A 24,134-nucleotide genomic window follows, 5' to 3' on the forward strand; every position below is an offset into this window, starting at 1 on the left:
GGTGGGTTTGAACCGCCAGCCGTCTGGTTAGCAGACAAGTGTCTTAGCCACTATGCTACCAGAGCTATACGTTGCATAGTATTCCATTAAAAGACACGTTTTTCACGTGAGGAAATTCTCTATTATCAACTGCAGCTTTGTCTATTATTACTCTCAGTATTTGTTACTTAGTATGAAACACAAGCACACACACACACATAAAAATGTTTCCTTTTTCTTCACATCTGTTTTTCTCCACTTCTTTCTCAAAATGTTTTACATATGCCATTGTTTTGTGTCCTAATTAGTTTTCCTGTTCCATTGTTTCAAACATCACAGCTTATTACATAGAACTTTACCAAATTAAGTTACAAGTGTTAGATACTGAAAAGTTTAAAGAAACACATGAGAATGCTGATTATCTATCACGGGTTAAGGAGTCAGTCTCTAGCAGTTCATGATTCTAAACACACTGAAATTCTTAAACACTTGAACACAAATGTTAATTTCAGTTTTCAGAATGAAGGGCTAAGTAGGACTTCATCGTCCTAAAGCATACTTCCAGCTTTTTCAAACATAAGGGTAAACTGGAAACGTAGGTACCACTTCCAACATTTTATAACAGAGTAATTACTTAACCCAAGGCCCCAACAGCCCACCATTTCTGGTAGTCCCTTCGAATTTTAGACGAGAATCGAGTAACAAGGCGTAGCTCGCCCAACTTTGGGCTCCTGATTGCTTTTTGCCTGTCCTGAGTCAGCCCTTTGCACTACTCCTCCAGAGTAGACATCTTTTAACGCCCGAAGCTCCAAGACTTCTCTCTCGCCCCCGCGTCAAATATCATTCCTCCTCTTTTCGAACCCGGCAACGCATCCCTGCCCACTTCCCCACCATGGTCCGGGAGACACCCCTCCCCCATTTAACTCACCGCCCACGCTGACACCAGAGCCGCCACCCCACCCCACCCCTTCGCTTTTGCACCTTTCGAATGCTTCTCTCAGGCAGCGGGTAAACGCCTGCTCCTCTGCCTGCCCGCCTCCATGCCTTCACTCTCAGGCCTGCCACCCCTAAAGACCCGCCGGTACCCACCTCGAAGAGCTCGGCCGTTGTAGCCATCCCGGCCGGCTGAGAGGCTCGCCCTGCACTAGATGCCGTCTCTTCTTCACATGCTGCGCCTCAGCGGCGCCGCGCACAGGCCCCCTCCCTGTTTGCCAGCTCCGGCTTCGGACCGCCGCTGGCTCCCCCACACTCCTCAGAGCCCAGGCGGGGCGGGAGAGCGGCCATGAAGCGAAGCCGCAGACGCCTGTCAGCTGCCTCCCGGCGCCGCCCGCCCCGCTCCCATTGTCACCGCCTCATACGCCGGAAGTGGAGCTGCGCGCGCCCAAGATTGTCGGGAGGGGCCGAGGAGAGTAGCAAGCATTAGGCGAAATGACGAGACGATCGTCTCACGAACAAGAGAGGAATCTTGATCCTTGCAGGCCACCATCCCGGAAGTAGTCTTTAGAAGAAGAAAGTGATTGGGTCGTTGGGAATAAGTAAGTTTCTCCGGCTTCTAGGTACAGATTGACATGGAAGATTTTATGGTATGTTTTGGCTAGGCGGGCTTCAGGGCTTTAGTCATCTTACTTGTGGAGCTAGCTTCTCCGCAGAGCCCTCCCTGTAAGTGGTGGGGGAGAAGGTGGCTAAGGGTGAGCCTCGGCGCTTCAAGTTAAGTTCATACGAGAAAGTCCGTCCGTGTTCTTCTTGGTGGCTACGTTAGAAGTAGGCTGAATGTTTATTGGTCCATCATGGCCCAGCGGGCAATGTGGCTCATCAGCCACGAACCGGGAACTCCACTTTGTGGCACCGTGAGATTCTCCAGGTAAATACAGGTCTGAAAACTCAGGGACGATGGATCGGAGAGAATATACCAACATAATGTAGCATTATTTTGTGATGTAATATATCCCACCTACTCCACAACTCAGCCTCCGTTCCATCTGTTAAATGGAGGTTTTAATACTAGTACTTCATAGTGTTGTGAAAATTAAAAGATTTGATGCCTGGCACTAATTTAGTATTACGTGTGTTTTCGCTATGAGTTGGATCCGACTCGACGGCAGAGTTTTTTGTGTTATTAGCATTATTGTATTTTATAATTAACTCCACCTGGTTAGGAGTGATACAGAGCTAACGAAAGGAAAGGGGGGGGGGCTTGGGCACTGACCGTGTGTCAAATTTCTACTCTCATTGATTAAACTCATTCAAGGGTATTTTAACTCATGCTATCGGAGAATGTTATTGAGCAATATTAGGCAGTTCCTTTCATCTTATATTTCATTGCAAGAAATTTTCAGTTTACTTTGAAGTTCTTAGTTGTTGGAGAAAATAATAGAAATACAGGAAGTTAAATTTTATCTTTAAATTTAATACAATATTAACTCCATAGGAGAGAGCACAACTCTATAGACAGAGTAGAACTGCTCCAAAGGGTTTCCAAGGCTGTAATCATTATGGAAGTGGACTGCCACATCTTTCTCTCCCAGAGCAGCTAGTGGGTTGAACTTAAAATCTTATGGTTAACAGCTAAACACTTAAATTTCTTCTTGTTGTTGAACTGAAGATTAATAATATTGTTTAGTCCATAGTTCATCAGCCTCCATATTTGTGCCCATTCCAAAGAAAGGTGATACCACAGAATGTGGAAATTATCAAACATCATTACTATCACACACAAGTAAAATTTTGCTGAAGATAATTCAAAAACAATTGCAACAGTATATTGACAGGGAGCTTCCAGAAATGCAAGTTGGATTCAGAAGAGGACATGGAACGAGGGATATCATTGTTGATGTAAGATGGATCTTGGTTGAAAGCAAAGAATACCATTAAAGATGTTTACTTGTGTTTTATTGACTATGCAGAGGCATTTGCCTGTGTGGATCATAACAAATTGTGGATAACATTGCAGAGAATGGGAATTCCAGCACACTTAGTTGTGTTCACGAGAAACCTGTACATAGACCAAGAGACTGTTGTTCTAACATAACAAGGGAATACTGAGTGGTTTAAAATCATGAAGGATGTGCATCGGGGTTGTATCCTTTCATCATACTTACTCAATCTGTATGCTGAGCATATAATCCGAGAAACTGGACTATATGAAGAAGAATGTGGCATCAGGATTAGAGGAAGACTCATTAACAACCTGTGATACACAGATGACACAACCTTGCTTGCTGAAGTGAGGAGAACTTGAAGCACTTACTGCTGAAGATCAAAGACTACAATCTTCAGTATAGTTTATACCTTAACACCAGAGCTCCCACCTCAATATAAAACAAAATCTTCACAGCTGGACTGATAAGCAACATCATGATAAATGGTGAAAAGATTGAAGTTGTCAAAGATTTCATTTTACTTGAAACCATAAACAACACCCATTGAAGCAGCAGTAAAGAAATCAGACCTCTGTTGCACTAGGCAAATCTACTGCAAAAGGCCTCTTTAAATTGTTGAAGAGCAAAGATATCACTTTGAAGACTAAGGTGCACCTAATCCAAGCCAGGGTATTTTCAGTTGCCTCATATACATGTGAAAGCTGGACAGTGAATAAGGAAAACCAACGAAGAGTTGATGCCTTCGAATTGTGGTGTTGGTGAAGAATACTGAAAATACCACAGACTCCAAAAGAACGAACAAATATGCCTTGGATGAAGTGCAGCCAGAGTGCTCCTTGGAAGCGAGAATAGCCAAACTTTGTCTCACCTACTTTGGTCATGTGAGAAGGGACCATTCCCTGGAAAGAATATCATGCTTGGTAAAGTGGGAGGGTCAAAGAAAAGAGAAGACCCTCAACAAGATGGATTGACACAGTGGCTGCAATGATGGGCTCAAGCAAAGCAAAGACTGTGAGGATGTTGCAGGGTAGGGCAGTGTTTCATTCTGCTGTACATAGGGTTGCTATGAGTTAGAATTACTGGCACCTAACAACTACAACAACAGCAATAGCCTCATGCGACTTTTGAGCTCTTGAAATATGACTAGTATAACTAAGCAACTCAATTTTTAATTTTATTTAATTTGCATTTGTTTGAATTTAACTTAAAATAACTATACGTTTCTAATGGCCACATATTGGGTGATACAGATCTAGGCCATTGGTTCTATCTGTTTTGTAGTACTCCATAGTGTACATCTTCCACATTTTACCTATCTCCTTCACCTGTTGATCTCTCAGGTTACCTCCAACTCAGCCATCAGAACAGTACTGCGCTGGGCATCCTCAAATAGGTCCACAGGGCATACCAATGCTGATTTTTACTAAATAAGTGCCAAACAATAGGCTTATCAGAATGCTTTCACCAACAGTGAGTGAGGCATCCTGTGTCTCCATTCTCTCTGAAAACCTATGCTATTTTTTCTCCAGTATAATGGGTATAAAGAATATTTTTGCATTTGCACTTCTTGGGTTTCCTCTTCTGTGAATTGTCTGCTCATACCCTTTGTTCATTTTTCCTTGAGAGCTGCAGTTTCTCTCTGTTGATTTGCAGGAGTTCATTGTATATTCTTTATGTTTAGTCCCATGTCATTTATAGATGTTACAGATATTTTCTCTTAACCAATCATTGTCAATGAACTTTGTTTTCCTTGGTTAACAGAAATTACTCATTTAATGCAATCAAATTAGTTACTGCTTTAGGGGTTTGGGGAAGTCTTCGCTGTCCTTTATTTTCCAACGATACCTTCCCTACATTACTTTATAATTTTACTTAGCTTTATAATTTTATCTGTTTTAGTTAAGTCTTTGATCCACCCATAATCCATCTTTGGATGTTGTGTTAAGTAGGAATATCATTTTGTTTTCCTCTATACAGTGAACCACTTTTCCTAAGGTCATCTTCCAAACAGCATACCTTTTCCTCATTGATTTGTGGGGCTATCTATAATATTATGCCCCCATATAAATATTAGTCTGTCTCAGTTATTTTACTTATTGTCTTTTCTTATGTACATGTGGGTTTATAGAATAATATCTCATAGAGGTGAGATTTTTACTTCTTTAAAAGGTAAGTACTTTGAAGAAGTCATGTTTCTTTATAGAATATTTTTCCCCCACTGAGTGCAAAATAATGTTTCAGAAGGAAAATTGAGATACGTTTGGGTGGGCTTTTCAACATCTCTATGGAGGCAGCTGGTAGCATAATGGATGGGGCATTTGGCTGCTAACTAGAAGGTCAGGAGTTCAAAACCACCAGCCACTCTGTGGAAAGAAGATGGGGCAATCTACTTCCACAAAGATATACAGCCTTGGCAACCCAGTGAGAGTCACTATGAGTTGGAATCAACTCAATGGCAGTGAATAGTATGGAGGCAGCAGGATGCGTTCACATAATTCATTCATCTGTTACTAATTTTATATCACTGGGTGAATTAGTTAAGTTTTATAATTCTCAGTTTTCTGACCTCTTGGGGCTGGTTTTAGGCTAAACATATACTCACTAGCATATTAACCACATATATGCCAAAGTATACCAACCTGTTGCCATCAACTCAGTTCTGATTCAGTACTCTATAGGACAGAATAGAACTGCCCTATAGGGGCAGTTTTCAAGGGTTTTCAAGGCTGTAAATCTGTTTGGAAGCAGACTGCCATGTTTCTCCCACTGAACACTTAACCACTGTGCCATCAGGCCTCCTTGCTAAAGTATAAGTAAGACTCAAGAAGGCCAATTATCTTTCCTCTATCTAACTAATCTCTTTTCCTCACACCAAAACTTGGTTTAGATTCTGTTTTAGAGGTTTGCTGTCAGTTTAAGAATGTCTTAGGTTTTAGGGCCAGTGAAGGTTTGAGTCCTGTTTTAGTGAAAGCCTAGGATAATCTGAAATGTCGGGATGAGTCATTCAACAAAATATGTATTGAGCACATATTGAGACATTGTATTAGATCCCTTGTATAGATTTAGTGCTGACACTTTTACAATTAAGAAGAACTTCAGCTCAAGAATAAGACTGTGGACTAGAGTTTAGCCCAGTTTTCATTTATTCTTAGGTAGAAACATAAAGGAAGAAATGGCATTCACCTGCTAAGTCTCTGCTGGCGGACTAAATACTTTCTTCCATTTCTCTGTCAAGAAAAAGTATCAGAATGTAAATGAAGGAGGCTCACTGATACATGGATAATGTTCAACACATTTTTATTTTAAAAAACTATTAGCAAATATCACTATTTTATTAGTAATACTAATACTGAAAACAATGTTCTGGCCAAATGTGTCCTTGACCCTTAATGAGGACTGCTGATTTGTTGCCACCCCTTCATTTTACTACTGCTACTAATAAAATAGGCTCAGGGAAATTAAATGATTTACCCAAAATTTCATTAATGGGTGACTTTGCTCAGGATTTTGGAGTATAGGTAGAAGGAATAGGAAAAAGTACCTTTTTTTAAAAAAACTAAGAAAATGTAATCTAACAGATTTATATAAGTGAGCAAAGCATTTTCTCTTCTGTTTTCAAAAATAAAATGATGAATTCGTAACTTATTGTTCAGCCCAGGGCATGTAAACCATAAAGGATTATTCAGATCTTACACTTTATATTGCCTGATAGTGTCTTCCACCACTAGTTGTCTGTCACTTTGTCCTACTTTGATGGCTTGTGTGTTGCTATGAGGCTGGAGGCTATGCCACTGGTATTTCTAATACCAGCAGAGTCACCCATGGTGGACAGATGTCAGTGGAGCTTTCAAGCTAAGACTCCAAAGAAGGAAGGGGCCATCCACTTCTCAAACAATTGACTATTGAAAACCTTATGAATAGCAGTGAAACATTTTCTGATACAGTGCCAGAAGATGAGCCCCTCAGGTCAGAAGGCACTCAAAATATGACTGGGGAAGAGCTGCCTCCTCAGAGTAAAGCCAACCTTAATGATGTGGCTGGAGTAAAGCTTTAGAAACCTCCATTTGGTGATGTGGCACAACTCAAAATGGGAAGAAACAGCTGCAAACATCCATTAATAATCGGAACATGGAATATGTGAAGTATGAATCTAGGAAAATTGGAAGTTGTCAAAATGAAATGGAAAGCATAAAAATTGATATCCTAGACATTAGTGAGCTGACATGGACTGATTTTGGCTATTTTGAATCAGACAATCATATGATCATCTATGCCAGGAATAACAGATTGAAGAGGAATGGCATGGCATTCTATGTCACAAAAAATGTTTCAAGATCTTTTGTGAAGTACAATGCCGTCAGTGATAGGATAATATCCATATCCCTACAAGGAAGACCCGTTAATACTACTACTATTCAAACTTACACACCAACCACCAAACCCAAAGACGAGGAAATAGAAGATTTTTATCAACTTCTGCAGTCTGAAATTGACCAAACATGCAATCAAGATGTGTTGATTATTACTGGTGATTGGAATGCAAAAGTTGGAAACAGAGAAGAATCACCAGTAGTTGGAAAATTTGGCCTTGATGATAGAAATGATGCTGGAGATTGCATGGTAGAATTTTGCAGGACCAACGACTTATTCATTGCAAATACCTTTTCCCAACATGAATAGTGTCTATACATGTAGACTTCCACCAGATGGAGTACACAGGAATCAGATCAACTACATCTGTGGAAAGAGGTGCCAAAACAAGGCCAGGAGCTGAATGTGGAACAGGCCATCAGCTGCTCATACGTAAGTTCAAGTTGAAGCTGAAGACAGTTGAACAAGTCCACAAGAACCAAAATATGACCTTGATTATATCCCTCCTGAATTTAGAGATCATCTACAGAATAGATTTGATTCATTGAACACTAATGATTGAAAACCAGAGGAATTGTGGGATGACATCAAGAATATCATCCATGAAAAAGCAAAGGTCATTAAAAAGACAGGAAAGGAAGAAAAGACCAAAATGGATGTCAGAAGAGACTCTGAAGCTTGCTCTTAAATGGAGAGCAGCTAAAGCAAGTGGAAGAAATGACAAGATAAAAGAGCTTGAGAAAACAGTCAATTATTATAATGAAATGTGCAAAGACCTGGAGTTAGGAAACTAAAAGGGAAGAACATGCTCAGCATTCTCAAGCTGAAAGAACTGAAGAAAAAATTCAAGCCTTGAGTTGCAATATTGAAAAATTCTATGGGCAAAATATTGAATGATGCAAAAAACATCAGAAGAAGAAAGAAAGACACAGTTGCTGTATCAAAAAGAATTGGTTGATGTTCATCCATTTCAGGAGATGGCATATGATCAAGAACCACAATGGTATTGAAGGAAGAAGTCGAAGCTGCACTGAAGGAATTGGTGAAAAACAAGGCTCCAGGAATTGACGAAAAACCCATTGAGATGTTTCAACAAACAGATGCCATGATGAAGGCACTCACTTGGCTATGCCAAAAGATTTGGAAAACAGCTACCTGGCCAACTGACTGGAAAAGATCTATAATTGTACCCATCCCAAAGATGTGGAAATTATCCAACAATGTCATTGCTATCACACTCAAGTAAAGTCCTGCTGAAGATAATTCAAAAACGATTGTAGCAGTGTATTGACGTACAGCTTCCAGAAATGCAAGCTGGATTCAGAAGAGGATGTGGAATGAGGGATATCATTACTGATGTCAGGTGGATCTTTGCTGAAAGCAAAGAATATCAGAAAGTTGTTTACTACTTACGTTTTATTGACTATGCAAAAGCATTTAATTGTGTGAATCATAACAAATTACAGATAACATTGAGAAGAATGGGAATTCCAGAACACTTGCATGGTTTAAAATCAAGAAGGGAGTGCATCAGGGTTGTATCCTTTCACCATACTTAATCTGTATGTTGAGCAAATAATCCTAGAAGTTCGACTATATGAAGAAGAGCATGGCATCAGGATCAGGGGAAGATTCATTGACAACCTGTGATACGCAGATGACAACTTTGCTTGCTGAAAGTGAAGATGACTTGAAGTACTTACTGATGAAGATTAAAGACTACAGTCTGCAGTATGGATTACACCTCAACATAAAGAAAACAAAAATTCTCACAACTTCCCTGGAGAAGGATATCATGCTTGGTAAAATAGAGGATCAACAAAAAAGGGGAAGGTGCTCAATGAGATGGACTGACACAGGGGCTGCAATGATGGGTTCAGGTATAGCAAAGATTGTGAGGCTGGCGTGGGACTGGGCAATGTTTCATTGTGTTGCTATGAGCCGAAGCTGCCCTGATGGCACCTAACAACAACAACAGTGTCTTCCAGGGCCATAAAAATAAACCATTATGGCTAAAATGCTCTTACATATTCTTGTAGGAATAGGTGAGAAGACTCAAGGTACTTGCCTTTCACTGTAGACCAGTCTTTCACTATAGGTTAAGTAGAATAGAAGAACATTCATTTCAAAATTGTGTCATTTCAGCATATCCAAAATTTTGGAGGGTTAAATTTAACCACTTCTTTTGGTTCTACTATACTGAGATGATATTATAAAAAGGAAAAAATCCTTGTAGATGACTAAATTGTGTCTTGATATATGTTCCTTGCCTACCAAGAGGGAATCTGAGTGGCCATGGGACAGAGACTTTGAATTAGAGCCATGTATTGCCTCTTTTAAAAATTAAATAAGTTGAAATGAGAATTTTCAGTGAAAGGGGATGCTTTATCATTTGAAATAACCTACCAAGTATGAAACAATTAGTTACCATAGTAAGAACTTACAGTACGTTTTTTGGTTGTTGGCTTTTGTGGGTATGTATGTTTGTATGTAATAGTTGTTGAATGTTTTGTTGTTGCTATTTGCCTTGTGGATTTTGCTTTCTTGTTTGTTTTTATTCTTCCATTTTGATTTTACTAGGGAGAATCATTTATAATGTTTCTGTTTCCATATACAGACGATACCCAACTGTTGAAAAACGAGCCAAAGTCTTCAATGGAGCAAGCTATGTGCCTATTCCTGAAGATGGCCCCTTACTTAGAGCATTACTCTTTGAACTTAGACTGTTGGGTGATGATAAGGACTTTGTGGAGAGCCGTGATAGCTGTTCACACATCAATAAAACATCAGTGTATGGACTCCCAGTAGGAGGTGAAGAACTTTGGCCAGTTGTTGCTTTTCTGAAGAATGGCATGATATATGCTTCTGTTCCTCTAGTTGAGCAAACTTTATCCCCACGTCCACCATTAATTAGCATTAGTGGAATTTCACAAGGCTTTGAACTTCTTTTTGGGATTCAGGATTTTCTTTACTCAGGACAAAAAAATGATGCTGAGTTAAATACAAAATTGAGCCAGTTGTCTGACTTGCTTCTGCACACTTGTCCATTTGGTACTTTGTTAGATGCCAACTTACAGAATTCATTGGATAATACTAATATTGCTTCTGTGACTCACCCACAAAAACAGCCAGCCTGGAAAGCTGGAATATACAGAGGAAAACCACAAGTTTCTATTTCTATCATGGAAAAAGTAAAATCCATGCAGTATGATAAACGGGATGTAGCAGATATGTGGCAAATCATTGGAGCTGTAACATGCAAGGTGAGATTTTCTCTGGTAATTGTTTTATCATACCCTTTAACATATATTAAGAGAAGTAAACTTTGCAAACTGTATCTTACATTGTTAGATAAGACTCTTGATTTTTATCATGAGCAGTAGTCATTAGCTTTTAGATCCTTGTGAAATGTTATAATACTACCTTTTTACATTCCTTATAAATTGAATTAGAGTCCCTGGGTCATGCAGACAGTTAACAAACTCAACTACAAGTTTATGTGTCTGCTTTAAACTCACTTCGATCACAATAAAAAATATATTCTAGTTATTAATTTTATTAGAACATACATGGCTCTAAAATTGAGGTGTTTGTAGATTATATCATTTATAAGTCTTAAGTAGTTGAATCATTTTTTTCTCACAAGTTCTGTGAAATAGAAGTAGGAAAATTATGTTTTCATTTCTGTTTTTATGTCATGTATGGCAGTAAATACGGAATATGTTGTTACATATCCAAGAAAAAACAAACCCATTGCCACTGAGTTGATCTCGACTCATGGCGACTCCATGTGTTTCAGAGTAGAACTGTGCTCCATAGAGTTTTCAGTGGCTGTAATTTTAGAGATTGCCAGGCCTTTACTTCATGGCCCCACCAGGTGGATTTGAACCACCACCCTTCAGTTAGTAGAGTGCACATTTGTACCCCCCCAGGGACCTTACATTATATATAGCGTAATATTAAATAATACTAATATTACGCTATATATAATGTAATTACGTATGTGTTTAAATGTCTCAGCTTATTGATAGGCTGACCCAAGTTCAGTACTTATGGGAATTTTAGATTAGTTCCTATTCTTGGTCCTGATACAGATTATCATGATGGAAAACTTTGATTTTTAAAATATGTTTTAAAAAAAGATGAGAGTATACCTTAACCCATGTTACTTAATGTTTCTTTAAGGTTGTGTGTAAGTAATATGACTGTTAGCCAAATAATTTTAAGTAGTTCTGGAGCTTAGTATTTAAAGAAGTTTTACTGAGAAGGCTATTACAGGCATACCTTATTTTACTGTGCTCTGCTTTATTGAGCTTCGCAGATACACATTTTTTATAAAAGTTTGTGGCAGTCATGTGTCAAGCAAGCCTGTTGGTGCCAGTTTTCTGACAGCATGTGCTCACTTTGGGTCTGTGTCACATTTTGGTAATTTGCACAATATTTCAAACTTATTCATAGTGCTATTGCACACTAAATAGACTATGATATAATATAAACATAACTTTCATATGCACTGTGAGAGCAAAAAATTCGTGTGACTTGCTTTCTTGCAGTTGTGGTGGTCTAAAATTGAACCTGCGATATCTCTGAAATATGTCAGTATAAAAAGAAATGATGCTGTTCATTTTATATTAGTCATAGTAGAAAACCTGTGGAATGAACATCTAGTCTAGTCCTCATTCCACCACTGATTCTCTGCCATGGGGTCACCATATGTTGAAATCAACCCATGTTGGCAATGGGTTTGGCTTTTTGTTTTTTTTGCATTGATAGAGAATGGATTGGTTAGAGGAAGGTGAGTCTAGACATATGTGGAGGGCTATGACAAATGGTGATTTCCTAGGTCCACGTGGTTGCAATAGGTTTGGAGAGAAGTCAGTGGATTTAAAATAGCTTTTTTAAGGCTTTTAGAGGTAAGGAGAGAGGAGTCTAGGATCAAACAGTAACAAAAACACAGTAAGTAAGGAGAACAAGACCTTGAGAAAAAAATTAAAACAACCCTTTGATAAATTCATGGCAGGTGTGTGCTTCTAAGGTCTTAGTAATATCCATTTCTGTTTCTATTACAGTGTGATTTGGAAGGAATCATGCCAAATGTTACCATCAGCTTGAGTCTCCCTACCAATGGATCTCCACTTCAGGATATTCTGGTTCATCCTTGTGTGACTTCTCTAGACTCTGCCATTCTGACATCTAGTAGTATTGATACAATGGATGATTCTGCATTTAGTGGACCTTACAAATTCCCATTCACTCCACCTTTAGAGTCATTCAACTTATGCTATTATACTTCCCAGGTAGAGAACCTTAGAAAAGTTGAGACTTCCTTAATCTTTGTATTTATGAGTACTATTGATAGGCAAATCATTCATGTTTTTATCCCTAATGTGAACTTTTCATGAGTTGTTTGTAGACAATAATGAATGAATTCAGATGAAGATTCATTTATTTGAATAGTATGCCTCAGATCTCTGGTGTCTGTAACATCATTAAATAGCTTGCAAAGCCATTAAATTATTTTCTTAGTGTTCCCTGATAAAGAATCCATAATTATAGGACAGATCGTGTTATGATTTAGTCCTGATTTGAATCATAAGCATTAAATACCTCTAGTCCCAGTAGCTCTGTACTTAATAAATACATAATGTTTATCAGTTATTGAATAAATGGTTTGTTAAGTGGCAGAGCCTGGAATTGGACCAAAGTTTTCTAGACTCCACAGAGCCCAACTTCTTTTCTACTGTAATATTTGTCACAGGTCCTAGTTGTGAATCAGGTCTCAAGCTAGGTTATGTAAATGGAATTTTCAGAATGAAATAGGTGATCACGTTGTCAGTCAAGGATAGGAAAAGAAGTAGAGCCAGGCTGTACTGGGACTCAACCTAGAAAATTAAAATTAAAATCATTCTGTAGTCAAGGTTCACAGTGTCTGTCTGATCTCTGTTTCTTGCTCTCCTCTTTCAGCTGGCTTTCTTGGCTTGCACATGAGTTTCCGGCTCAACGGCCTGTATTGTATAAGTAGAGTCTTTCTGCATCTTACTTCAGATGTTCTAGGAAGCATCAGATTTGTTCACCCTAGCCTATAGACTTTTCCCCTTCAGTAATGTATTGATGACCAATCAAGTAAGCTACTGCTGAGCTCTAGGGAGTTAAGGGTCACAGGATACAAATGGGGCAGGAACCCTGGGCAAGGCAGCAAAGATCAATATGCGTGGTACACATTCCACGTTGCAGGTCATAGAGAACCTGAAGGAGGGGAACATGGACTAACAAGAGTAGGAAAAAGAATATATCTCACCTTTGTAAGACACCTTTCTAGTCCTGGGAACAGAGAGAGAGGGAAGAATTACTCTTAGAATGAATGTAGCTCACTGCAAGGCTTTTTTCTCAGTTACTATTGGTATTTTAGATCCATTAACCTGAGAATTATGTACAGATTTCTTTATGTTTATTTCCAGGTCCCTGTCCCGCCAATTTTGGGGTTCTATCAAATTCAGGAAGAAGAAGTACAGCTAAAAATAACAATTAATTTAAAACTTCATGAAAGTGTGAAAAATAATTTTGAATTCTGTGAAGCTCGTATACCTTTTTATAATAGGTAGGCTAAATAAAATAACCTACTATGATTTCTGCCTCCTTAGTACATTCACGCTGCCCTACAATGAATGATTTGTCTTTGTGTTTTGCTTTATTTTAATGTCTAAATAATTTTATGCTGAAATGAATGCTAATTCTGAACCATCATAGTCTTAAAAACAATTCTTTACTTTTAAGTACATCTTCATTTTTCTAGTCAAACTTGCTAGTAAACATTAAACTTAAGTCACAGTAGCTTTCTAAAGGAGTATTCTGCTGGTTTTATTTCTAGTAATTACTCTATACATACATGTCGAGCCCACTATCCACCACCTGGTAAAATAAGTCAATTATATCGTAAGATTACTTCTTCATCAGTTCTACTTTTAAATGTAATCTGCAGTATAGTTCTTTTCAAAGTATACTTAAATATATAGTAAAATCATAGTTTAATATTCCATGTCAATCCATGTGACTGTATTAATACATTCTATATGATTTTACAGTTGTCTTTATGTTTGATAATGAAATGTATGTCATCACCAAAAAATTGTTTCAGTGCCTGTGGTCTCTTTTGAGATAAAATATTATTTACTCAACTGCATTCTTCAAACATAAATATAGATCTGTCTTTGTGCTGCTGTTGTATTAAGTAACAGTAGCAAGGTTTGACTCCCATCTCTTAAAGCTATTTGTCTGTGATCATTTTTTTCACTTGTATCCTTTTTTCTTTCTTTTAATAGAGGTCCAATCACTCATGTGGAATATAAAGTTAGTTTTGGCCAGCTTGAAGTATTTCGAGAGAAGAGCTTATTGATCTGGACTATTGGTAAGTTAGGCTTTGTTTACTTTTTTCCCTCCCTCTTTCATCTGCTTTAGAATCTACTGAATTTAGAATAGTTGATTGGCGTATTTGTGTTTTTAGGCCAAAAGTTCCCAAAATCAATGGAAATTACTCTTTCTGGAACTGTAACTTTTGGGGCCAAGAACCATGAGAACCAGCCTTTTGACCAGATCTGTATTGGAGGTACAGCATATGTAAAGGTAAATGTAATTCTATGGCTCACTACATCAGAAACTACTTTTCTGTTGTGGCGAAAATACACATTCCTTTGTGTTTAAATTGTACATATCTAGTTGATTTGACTGCTAACCAGAAGACTGGTGGTTCAAACCCACCAGCCACTCCTCAAAAGGAAGATTGGGCAATCTACTTCCGTAGAGATACTGCCTTGGAAACCCAAGGAGGGGTCATTATGAGTTGAATCAACTCGACAGCAGTGAGTTTTTTTACTTGATTTTCAATATTTTCCAGCAGTTTTTGAAATTATTTCTTTTTGTTGGGCCTGAGGATTTCTGTGAGATTCTTTTTGTTTAGTAGTAGTCATTTTTATTCCACTTAATATTTAGGAAATTTTAACATGAAGCTGTTAAATATAACTGAAATATCTCAAATTACACTGGTTCTTCCCAGCTCTGGTAGCATAGCACCTAAGGCATTTGACTGCTAACCAGAAGGCTGGTGATTCAAACCCACCAGCCACTCCCTCAGAAGAAATGTTGGGCAATCTACTTCTGTAGTGATACCACCTCAGAAACCCAAGGAGGGATTGCTATGAGTCAGATCTGACTTGACAGCAGTGTCTGCATGTCCCAGCTCTTAGTTATCACAATCAAGATTTATATACAAAAAATGTAAGATGTAGTCCTTGCCTTCCAGGTGTTTATCAATAGTTGATCTGGGCTAAGTACTTTTGGTGTTTCAGGGGAGGAATGAATACTTCCAGCCAAGTGGTCAAGGAAAGCTTTGCAGTAGAGATGAAATTTGAGCAAAACTGAGGACTAAATTAGCATGAATATGAAGTCTTGAAGGTTGATTGACATTTGTATAGGTAAAGAAATGACTTAATTAAAGGAATGAAGAAGAATAAACAAGGCATGCTTAGGAACCAGTGCTAGAAACAGTAGTAACACACAAGACAAGATAATTTAAGTCTAGATTGTAGATTTCTTTGGCAGAAAATAAGTGGGTTTTTTTTTCAGTAGAGGTTGTTGTTGTTGTTATGTGCTGTCGAGTCGGCCCCGACTCATAGCGACCCCTCCTTGGGTTTCCGGGGCAGTATGACTACAGGAAGTAGATTGCCCCATCTTCCTTCCGAGGAGTGGCTGGTGGGTTTGAACCACCAGCCTTCTGGTTGGCAGTCAAATGCCTTAGGCACTATGCTACCGTAGCTCCCTTTCAGTAGAGGAGTGGTTCATAAATTGATACTTTATGAAGATCAGGGTAAAAGGGAGTTGGAAAAACCAGAGACAACAAAATCATTTCATAGCTATACCTGAATTCCAGATGAAAAATAAGTTACTGATGCTGAGCTAGTATAGTATCAGCAGGAGTAGAAAAGAAGGGAAGGGAGGAAAAAGACTGCTATAAGAACTGGGATCAAGGTAAAGCCTTTGGCACTAGTTAAATGTAGAGATAAGAAGTTGCCATAAGTCAAAAATGATGTTATTCAAAGACGTGTAACTTACACCAGTTTGGAAGTTCTGAGAGAGCAGGGAATCCATGTGAATCTCATTCATTGTTTTATCCCCAATGCCTAGTCCACTGCCTCACCCATTAATATTTGTTGAATGAATGAACATATTTATAAGAAAGAACAGTATGATACAGAGAAAGGTGGGAGGGAATGGACTTAATATCTAAATTGCTGGTGATAGTAATGTGTCGCAATGTAAGTGTCCAGTAGGTAAGTAAGTAAAGATCTAACGCTTGATTCTTAAGAGAGAGCTCAACTGGACCTAAGGACTTAGAAGGACTTAGAAGAAGTAGTTGTGGCAGTAGAAATGAATAAGATCAGAAAAAGATAAAATATTAGGAAAATTCAGATGAACCAATGAGAGAAATTAAAGAGATGATCAGGAAAGTAACAGGAAAACATGAGTAGGATGATAGCACATAAATCAAAGAAGAAAGATTGAAATCTATACCTAAAAGCAATTAGGTGTGATAGTAGTGAAGTACACTGGTGATGCTCATTTTGTTCTCTCACCTATGTTCATGAGCATTCTTTCAAGTATTATTGTTACCATTCGTACTTCAATATATTTTTAAGAAAAAAAATGTGGGTGTTACCCCATTGTGCACCTTTCAGTGAACTAGATGACTTTTATGTCTTAGTTATATGGGATTCAACTTTGCCATAACTTACAGTGTTCAAAATTATACCAAACAATCAAGCAGAGCCCTTTCCTATCAGTGATACTCTGAGTTGCAATGGGAAAAACATTTCTGCGACAATCTGGAAATTACATTATATGAATATGATTAGTTTTGCAATAAAGAGAACGACCCTATGTGTAACGGAAAGAAACACAGCCTGGTCCTGCTTCGTACTTCACATCCTTGCTGTGCTTGAGCCCATCGTTGGAGCCACTGTGTCAGTCCATCTCATTGAGGGTCGTTCCCTTTTTTGCTGACCCTCTACTTTACCAAGCATGAAAAGGAAGATGGAAGAAAAGGAAAGTAAAAAAAGATACTAGGATACTGAAAGGAGCCTTCAGCATCAGAAAGCTGACAGCAGAGATGATGAGAACCGCAGCAAAAGGAGCCTAGAGCTCTGCAACAGACTTATAGTTCACGGGACTGTCGTTGTCACTCAGAGCTTTATGCCCTAAGAGAAGGGCCCAACAGCCCACTCTGTTACGGCACAATATAATAATTGGTATTTAGAGTGATGGCTGTACATTATAAATTAAATCCAGAACTATAGATTAAATTTTAGAGAGGTTTCATGGCTGCAGGAAGGGGTAATATCTAAGTTTAGTTCTTTGAAAGTTAAATTTTTGTTTCCTGGAAATTTAAGTAGAGCTGCACATTCCCCCAAACATGAAATAAACCATTGTTTCTGTATTAGTAATTATTCTTGTGTTTTGCTAGAAGGTGTATACATTCCTGCGTGTTGTGAAATACATTACAACACAGTCCTAGATAGAGAAGAGGAGACAGAGCTTACCAGGTAGTATTGGGGATAGTGTAGGGGAAGGAGCACCAGCAGTTGTATTCAGTCAGCTGATCTGAGCTCAAAGGCTGGCTCTGCTGCTTACATGCTAGGGTGCTTATTCTGCCTCTGAACCTCGGTCCCCTTGTTTGTTAAATGGGAGTACTATTCCAGTGTTTTGTTCTATTGTACAGAGTTGCTGTGAGTTGGAACCAACTCAGTGGCACCTAACAATTCCTACCTTGCTGTATGGGTTAGAGCTCGTATTGATCAAATGCTTGGTGTGTGTGCAAACAGGCCATGGGGGCAGCATCTTCTGACCTCCTGAAACTTCACAAGGGGGAGAGAATGGTCAACAGCATCAGCCCAAAGCTGATTACTATGAGGTGGAAGTCAGACATTCTGCCACACTCCAACCTTTTTACCAGTTCCTATACCAATCATCCTGCCCCTGGCACTCACTATTTCTCAGCTGTGTTCAAAAACTCATTGCAGTGGCCACACAGAACTCACAGATGATACTCTTGTTATGGGGTTTATTAGGGAATAGTGGGTTACAATTCAGGTTCAGGAATGCACTCAAGATACAATTCTTTGATCAGGACAGTCTCCCCTCTGTTGTGCCCACAGGCACATCTCTCTTTGGCCTTCAACCTGAGAGCTTGGCCTCTGCTCTACTCAGGCAAGTGTTACAAAGCTCTCTCAGATCTGCCAATAGGTGCACCTAGGTGTAGCTGACTCGGCCAGCAAGCTTTCTGCCCAAAGGCACTCAGCTTTCTTGCTCTATGGGACAGCAAACCCACAGCTCTGTCTCCTGCTGGTCTCAGTTCTGTTGCTGCCCTCTCCCTGCCAGTCTCCCTGCCATCTCTCTGCCAAGGAGGTCCAACACAGGGGCCTTGGGTCCAAGGATGCACTGCACTCCACCTCTGACCCCTCTTTCTTTGAGATCCCCCTTTCTGCCTCTAGGAGGGCTCTTTTTAAGCCTTATTTACATAGTCTTGCCCCTACAAGGGTACCATATACCCTATTTACTTTGCTAACAAGCTATCCAGTCCCCTTGGTAGACCACAAGCACCTCATATTTATGTTTTTCTACCCAGTTATCTGGTGGAAATCACAAACATCTTGGCTAGAAGAACCATCCATACCAAGTAATTCACTGTACCACAATACGTTAAGCACTCCATAATGCCAGCTTTAAAAGAAATGGCATTAATGCGGTGTGAAAGAGAGAGGGGGTAAGGGAAAAGAGAGAGTATGTGTGTGTCTGTGTGTACACATAAAGGTAATCACATATATAATTTTCAAGCTTAATATCAGAGACTTTTATGAATTGTATATGATAAATTCCCTAAAATTATGACAAGGAAAAAAAAATGTAACCATTATTTTTCCAAATAATCACTTCAATTTGGTACTTGTCTCCTTTTTTCTAGCTTCATTTTAAGATCTTAGATTACACACTCACTGGGTGTTATGCGGATCAGCATTCAGTTCAAGTTTTTGCATCAGGAAAACCAAAAATAAGTACACGTAAGTTTTACAGATGCCAACTAACATGAGGAAATTAAATGATGTTATGCAGTTATTACCTAAGGTAAATTTAAATGCAACAGAATTTAGCTCAGAGAATAATCCCAATGTGTAATCTCATACCTGCATAACATTTTATGTACTTTATACATTGTCCTCTTCCTTCTCTTGCTTATAAAATGGTCTGGATGTATAAGGATTGCGATAGAAATGGGCTTCAGTATAAACCTGAATTTGTTTTGCTTTGGTTATAATAAATACTCTCTTTTATTCAGAGGTGTTCCAGGGGCTTAGTTGCTGATCAGCAAGGGTTTGAGTCTGGTTCAGATACTTTATTAACTGTGTAACTTTGGACAAGTTAGTAAACTTCTCAGGGTTTTAGTTTCCTCATCTATAAAATGGAAATAATAGTATTATTTACCTCGGGATTCTTAAAAGGTTTAAATATGTTTTTGTTAACTCAGCACTTAGCATGATGCTAAGCATGTAGTATGGATTCAATAGATATTAGATATTATTACAAAAAATAAATATTTTAGTAAACAATTCATTGCAATATAAACAAGCATTTATTTAGCACCTTCTCTACCAAGTATTGTTGTTAGCTGCCATCAAGTCGACCCCCAACTCACGATGACCCCATGTGTTCCAGCATAGAACTTCTCCCCATGATTGTTACCTTTGCAGAAGCAATTTGCCAGGTCCTTCTTCCATGGAGCCACTGGGAGGGTTTGAACTCCCAATCTTTAGGTTAGCAGCCAATTATAGAAACTGCCTCAGATGAGTTTGTTGGTTGTAAAACAAAATACATACTATATGTGAAAATATAGAGTAAAACCAAATTCACTGGCATCGAGTCGAATCTAGCTCATAGTGACCCTATAGGACAGAGTAGAACTGCCCTATATGGTTTCCAAGGCTATAAATCTTTATGGAAGCCGACTGCTTCATCTTTCTCCTGTGGATGGCTGACGAATTGGAACCACTGACCTTTTGGTTGGCAGTTGAATGCTTTAACCACTGTGCCACCAAGAGCTCCTTATATGAAAATATAGGTAGACAATATACAATTTACAAATGAATTCAAAATTATCAGATCAAATACATACGTGCTTAAGTGACATAAAATAGAATACTATTAGAATGAAGTACAGTTAGCTAAACATACCTTAAGCAGAAGCTTTTTGCCTCATACATTAAGGAGAATAAAACTCTCTACAATACTTAGATAACTATTTATTAAACTAAGGGTTAAGATTGCTAAAATAGGAAGGACTCTATGCTTGATAATTTTAGTAACAGAACTTGAAGCTACCAAATGCTAAGCAATTACTTGTGAACAGCAATAGCAAATTCTGTGTAATGTAATCATTATAAGCCAGTAGTTTTTTCCTCCCAAGTCTCCTTGTGTTTTCTCTTATATCACTTGTTTTGTTGCTTTTTAAAGAAATGCATATATATGAAAGTATTCATAATACATTTGTTTGTTTATGAAGGCATAATATAGTTAAGTCAGTTTAGACAAGATAGTAATAAAAGGCACTGAATACAAACAGACTAATGGTTTAGATTGTATCTATAGGAAATATGTTGTCTCTTTAGATAATAAGGCCCTTGGGTAGTACAAATTCAGGTACTAACCTACAGGTTGATGGCTAGAAGTCATCAGCAATACATAGGAGAAAAGCCTGGTAATCTGCTTCCATAAAGACAACAGCCAAGGAAACCTTGTGGCGCGTATCTGTTCTTCAGCATGTGGAGCCACCATGAGTTGAAATAGACTCAATGGCAGGCAATAGCTATCTGTGGTCAATATGCTATCTCTTTAGAGAGTGCCTAGAATAGTTTAAGTATTTTATTAACTAAACATATTGAAGTGATTTTCAAAGCGTAATTTTCATGATATAGGATGAGAACTTAATATATCAGCTTCTTAATATAAAATATATTGAATGAAAGAGGTCCTGTTAAATACATCATTATGATCAGTGTTTTATTTCCTTTCCTTTTAGTTTCATAAAATGATTGCCAGGTTGTAAAACCTGTATTTTACCATTATCTTGACAATGAAATATATATTCACAATATATAATTTAGTTTTGAAAATAGTTTAGTAGTGCTAATAATAATGCTAATTTGCATAATCATAGCTAACATTTCTTGCTTGCTATGGTGCGAGACACAGTTCTAAGTGTTTTATGTACATTAATTCATTAATCTTCACAGCATTCTGTACACCTACTCCTCACTTATCGACTGTCTCGATCTCCAGCCTTTCATATTTATGACAACTGTGAAAAATCTACTAAGTTTTGTGCATTAACAATGTACATCTGGCAATAACGAACACCAAGGTGCGAGGCGAGAGTAGCGCTGGCTGTGATGGTTAAGGTTATGTGTCAACTTGGCCATGTTTCTCAGTGGTTTGGCAGTTATGTTAATGATATAATTTGGCAGCTATATAATGATGCAGTCATCCTCCATTTTGTGGTCTGATGTGGTCATCCTCTATTTTTCCATAATGCCTATTTTTGCATAATGACCTGGTCTTTGGAACCTAACCATGTTGATAAGTGGGTGTATGAATGTTGTTATTATCTCCATTTTACATATGAGGAAACCAAAGGAACAGAGAGGTTAGGTGACTTGGTTAGGGTCATATAGCTAGAAGTGGTACAATTCCAAGCAGTTTGGCTTAGAAGCCTGCCCTCTTAACCAGTATGCTATGTTGCTTCTCAGTGTGGGATTTGAAAGAAAGATGGATATATATTCTATAGTTTTTTCATTATGAAGTGAGGTATGAAGAAAGGTAGAAAATTCTGAATCGGATATTTAAGAATTTATATGCGTCTAGCTCCAAATGAGGAGCTCTGGTGGCATAGTGCCTAAGGCATTGGACTGCTAACCAGAAGGCTAGCAGTTCAAACCCACCAGCCACTCCTCAGAAGGAAGATTGGTCAATCTACTTCCGTAGTGATGCCATCTCAGAAACCCAAGGAGGTGTCGCTATGAGTTGGATTTGACTTGACGATAGTGTTTGAGCTCCAAACTATAAATGAAGTGATCTTTGGAGAATGTTGCTAGAAACAGTTGGGTGATTATTTCTTTCTCTTAACACTTTGAATAAAGAATATAAGACCGCAATCGGAACCATGGTGAAGAGACTACAGGAGGGGAACCAAAAAAAAAAATTTTTTAATGTTTTTATAGTTGATGTACTGGTCCATAAGAAGTAAAATTTGGGAAAATTTATATTTTTATATATAATTAAAGTAATAATGAGACTATATTTGGGTTTCTGTCTCTTAAATTTAAATAAAAGCTGGCAAGTTTGGCATAAATGAAGGATATATGCATTTCCCTGTTTCATACAAGCTCAAAGATGTAGTATTCAAATATTTAATGTGCCCACATTTGTAAAATGCTAAAAGTTATAATAATGCTTTGTTAAGTAGAATTAAAAAGAATATTTCAAAATATTGCCTTGAAATTATTTCCATAATTTCAAAAAGTTCATGACTTTGTGCTTTAATTTAATCTTTAATATAAAATAATCTTACCATGAATTTCTTTTCTTTTTAGACCGGAAACTAATGTCTTCAGATTATTACATCTGGAATTCTAAAGCCCCTGCCCCAATAGCATATGGATCGTTGTTATTGTAATTTTCTCGTGTTGAAATGAGAAGATTTATATAATGGTAAAATAGCATAAAGGAAATAATTGTCTTTTGTTTTTAATGTGTATTCTTATATAACCAGTGTGAGTGAAAAAATTATTCATTGATTTAGTTATAATATTTGTAGGCTGATACTGCTTAAAAGAACACTTAGAAGACTAATATCTCCAATTTTGTTACATTTTGTTGTTACTCAAAGATGATTCCGAGCATAAAACAATAATGATTTATTTTAGACAAGTCCTGGATCATCTTGCCATCCATGCTCCTTCCTGCCTCTGTGGCAGACATTACTAATCAGTCACAGTCCTCTTTCTCCACTGAGCTTTCCTGGATAAGGGCTCAGGCATCTTCTCAGTGCAGAACTCCAAGCAGCCATTTCCAATGAATAGATGCCATACAAGATAAAAGCTATTTGTTAAGGAACTATAAGCCCTAAGCTCCTAAAGTAGTATGTTGTTAAACAGAACCACATTAGAAATGAATGTAAATCTGAAAAAACAGCCAATGGAAAGAAAGGAAAATTGTTTAACTATTTAACCTGTTCTTCTCAATCAGAACTATCATACTGATTAATAAAGAATCTAGATAATTCTGTTCAAGGTATCCATTTCCATTCTAGAGTTATTTTTTCAAGTATTTGTTAATCTCCCCCATAACACTTTGCTTAGGATGTCAGTTAGCATAGTAAAAGTGGGTGAAATACCTTTAGAAGTTGAACATAGCGTTTTGTGATCATTTAATGTCTGCAGCCAAATTTTAAAAGATAAATTTAGATACATTGTTTTTTCCTTATATTAAAATTTGTTAATGGATGAATTCATATCAGAATTCTAAAGATATTCTTTAGGTAGAGATTAGCATTTATTTGTCTCATGTAACATTTTCTTTAAATTTATCACTCATTTTCTTACCCGCATTCATTTAGTTCTTCAGAAACCATGAAGTCATCCTCTTTATCCTCTACTTAATCTTTACAATGATATGTTACATTCTGTTTACATAGCAGTTCATTGTCAAGTTCATTGGACATTAAGGAACCATTTAAGAGAAGGTAAAATCTCAAGATCCTTAAAACTTAATTCGTGTCAAAGTTCTTTTTATAGAACAGAATTAGAA

The 24,134-nt window shown here is 37.8% G+C and overlaps 1 protein-coding gene across 1 annotated transcript; it reads left to right on the forward strand.

Annotated features, from left to right (window-relative positions):
- Positions 1 to 1,766: 1,766 nt before the first annotated feature.
- On the forward strand, positions 1,767 to 23,001 carry AP5M1 (adaptor related protein complex 5 subunit mu 1). The gene is made up of 8 exons (XM_007951865.1): positions 1,767 to 1,840; positions 9,847 to 10,492; positions 12,299 to 12,526; positions 13,688 to 13,827; positions 14,549 to 14,634; positions 14,731 to 14,849; positions 19,240 to 19,336; positions 22,919 to 23,001. Exons 1-8 carry the CDS (start codon positions 1,767 to 1,769, stop codon positions 22,999 to 23,001), a joined length of 1,473 nt encoding a protein of 490 aa, XP_007950056.1.
- The last annotated feature ends 1,133 nt before the right edge of the window (positions 23,002 to 24,134 follow it).

Source organism: Orycteropus afer, unplaced genomic scaffold, assembly GCF_000298275.1.
Source record: "Orycteropus afer afer isolate SDZICR_OR568_19922 unplaced genomic scaffold, OryAfe1.0 scaffold00314, whole genome shotgun sequence".
In the NCBI taxonomy this organism is placed as follows: Eukaryota; Metazoa; Chordata; class Mammalia; order Tubulidentata; family Orycteropodidae; genus Orycteropus; species Orycteropus afer.

Bases quoted from the DNA above. Each gene is read 5' to 3' on its own strand.
- AP5M1 (XM_007951865.1), top strand. From the start codon at position 1,767: ATGGCCCAGCGGGCAATGTGGCTCATCAGCCACGAACCGGGAACTCCA. The intron at 1,841-9,846 runs GTAAATACAGGT...TTCCATATACAG, and splicing joins GGCACCGTGAGATTCTCCAG to ACGATACCCAACTGTTGAAA. The intron at 19,337-22,918 runs GTAAGTTTTACA...TTTTCTTTTTAG, and splicing joins AAAACCAAAAATAAGTACAC to ACCGGAAACTAATGTCTTCA.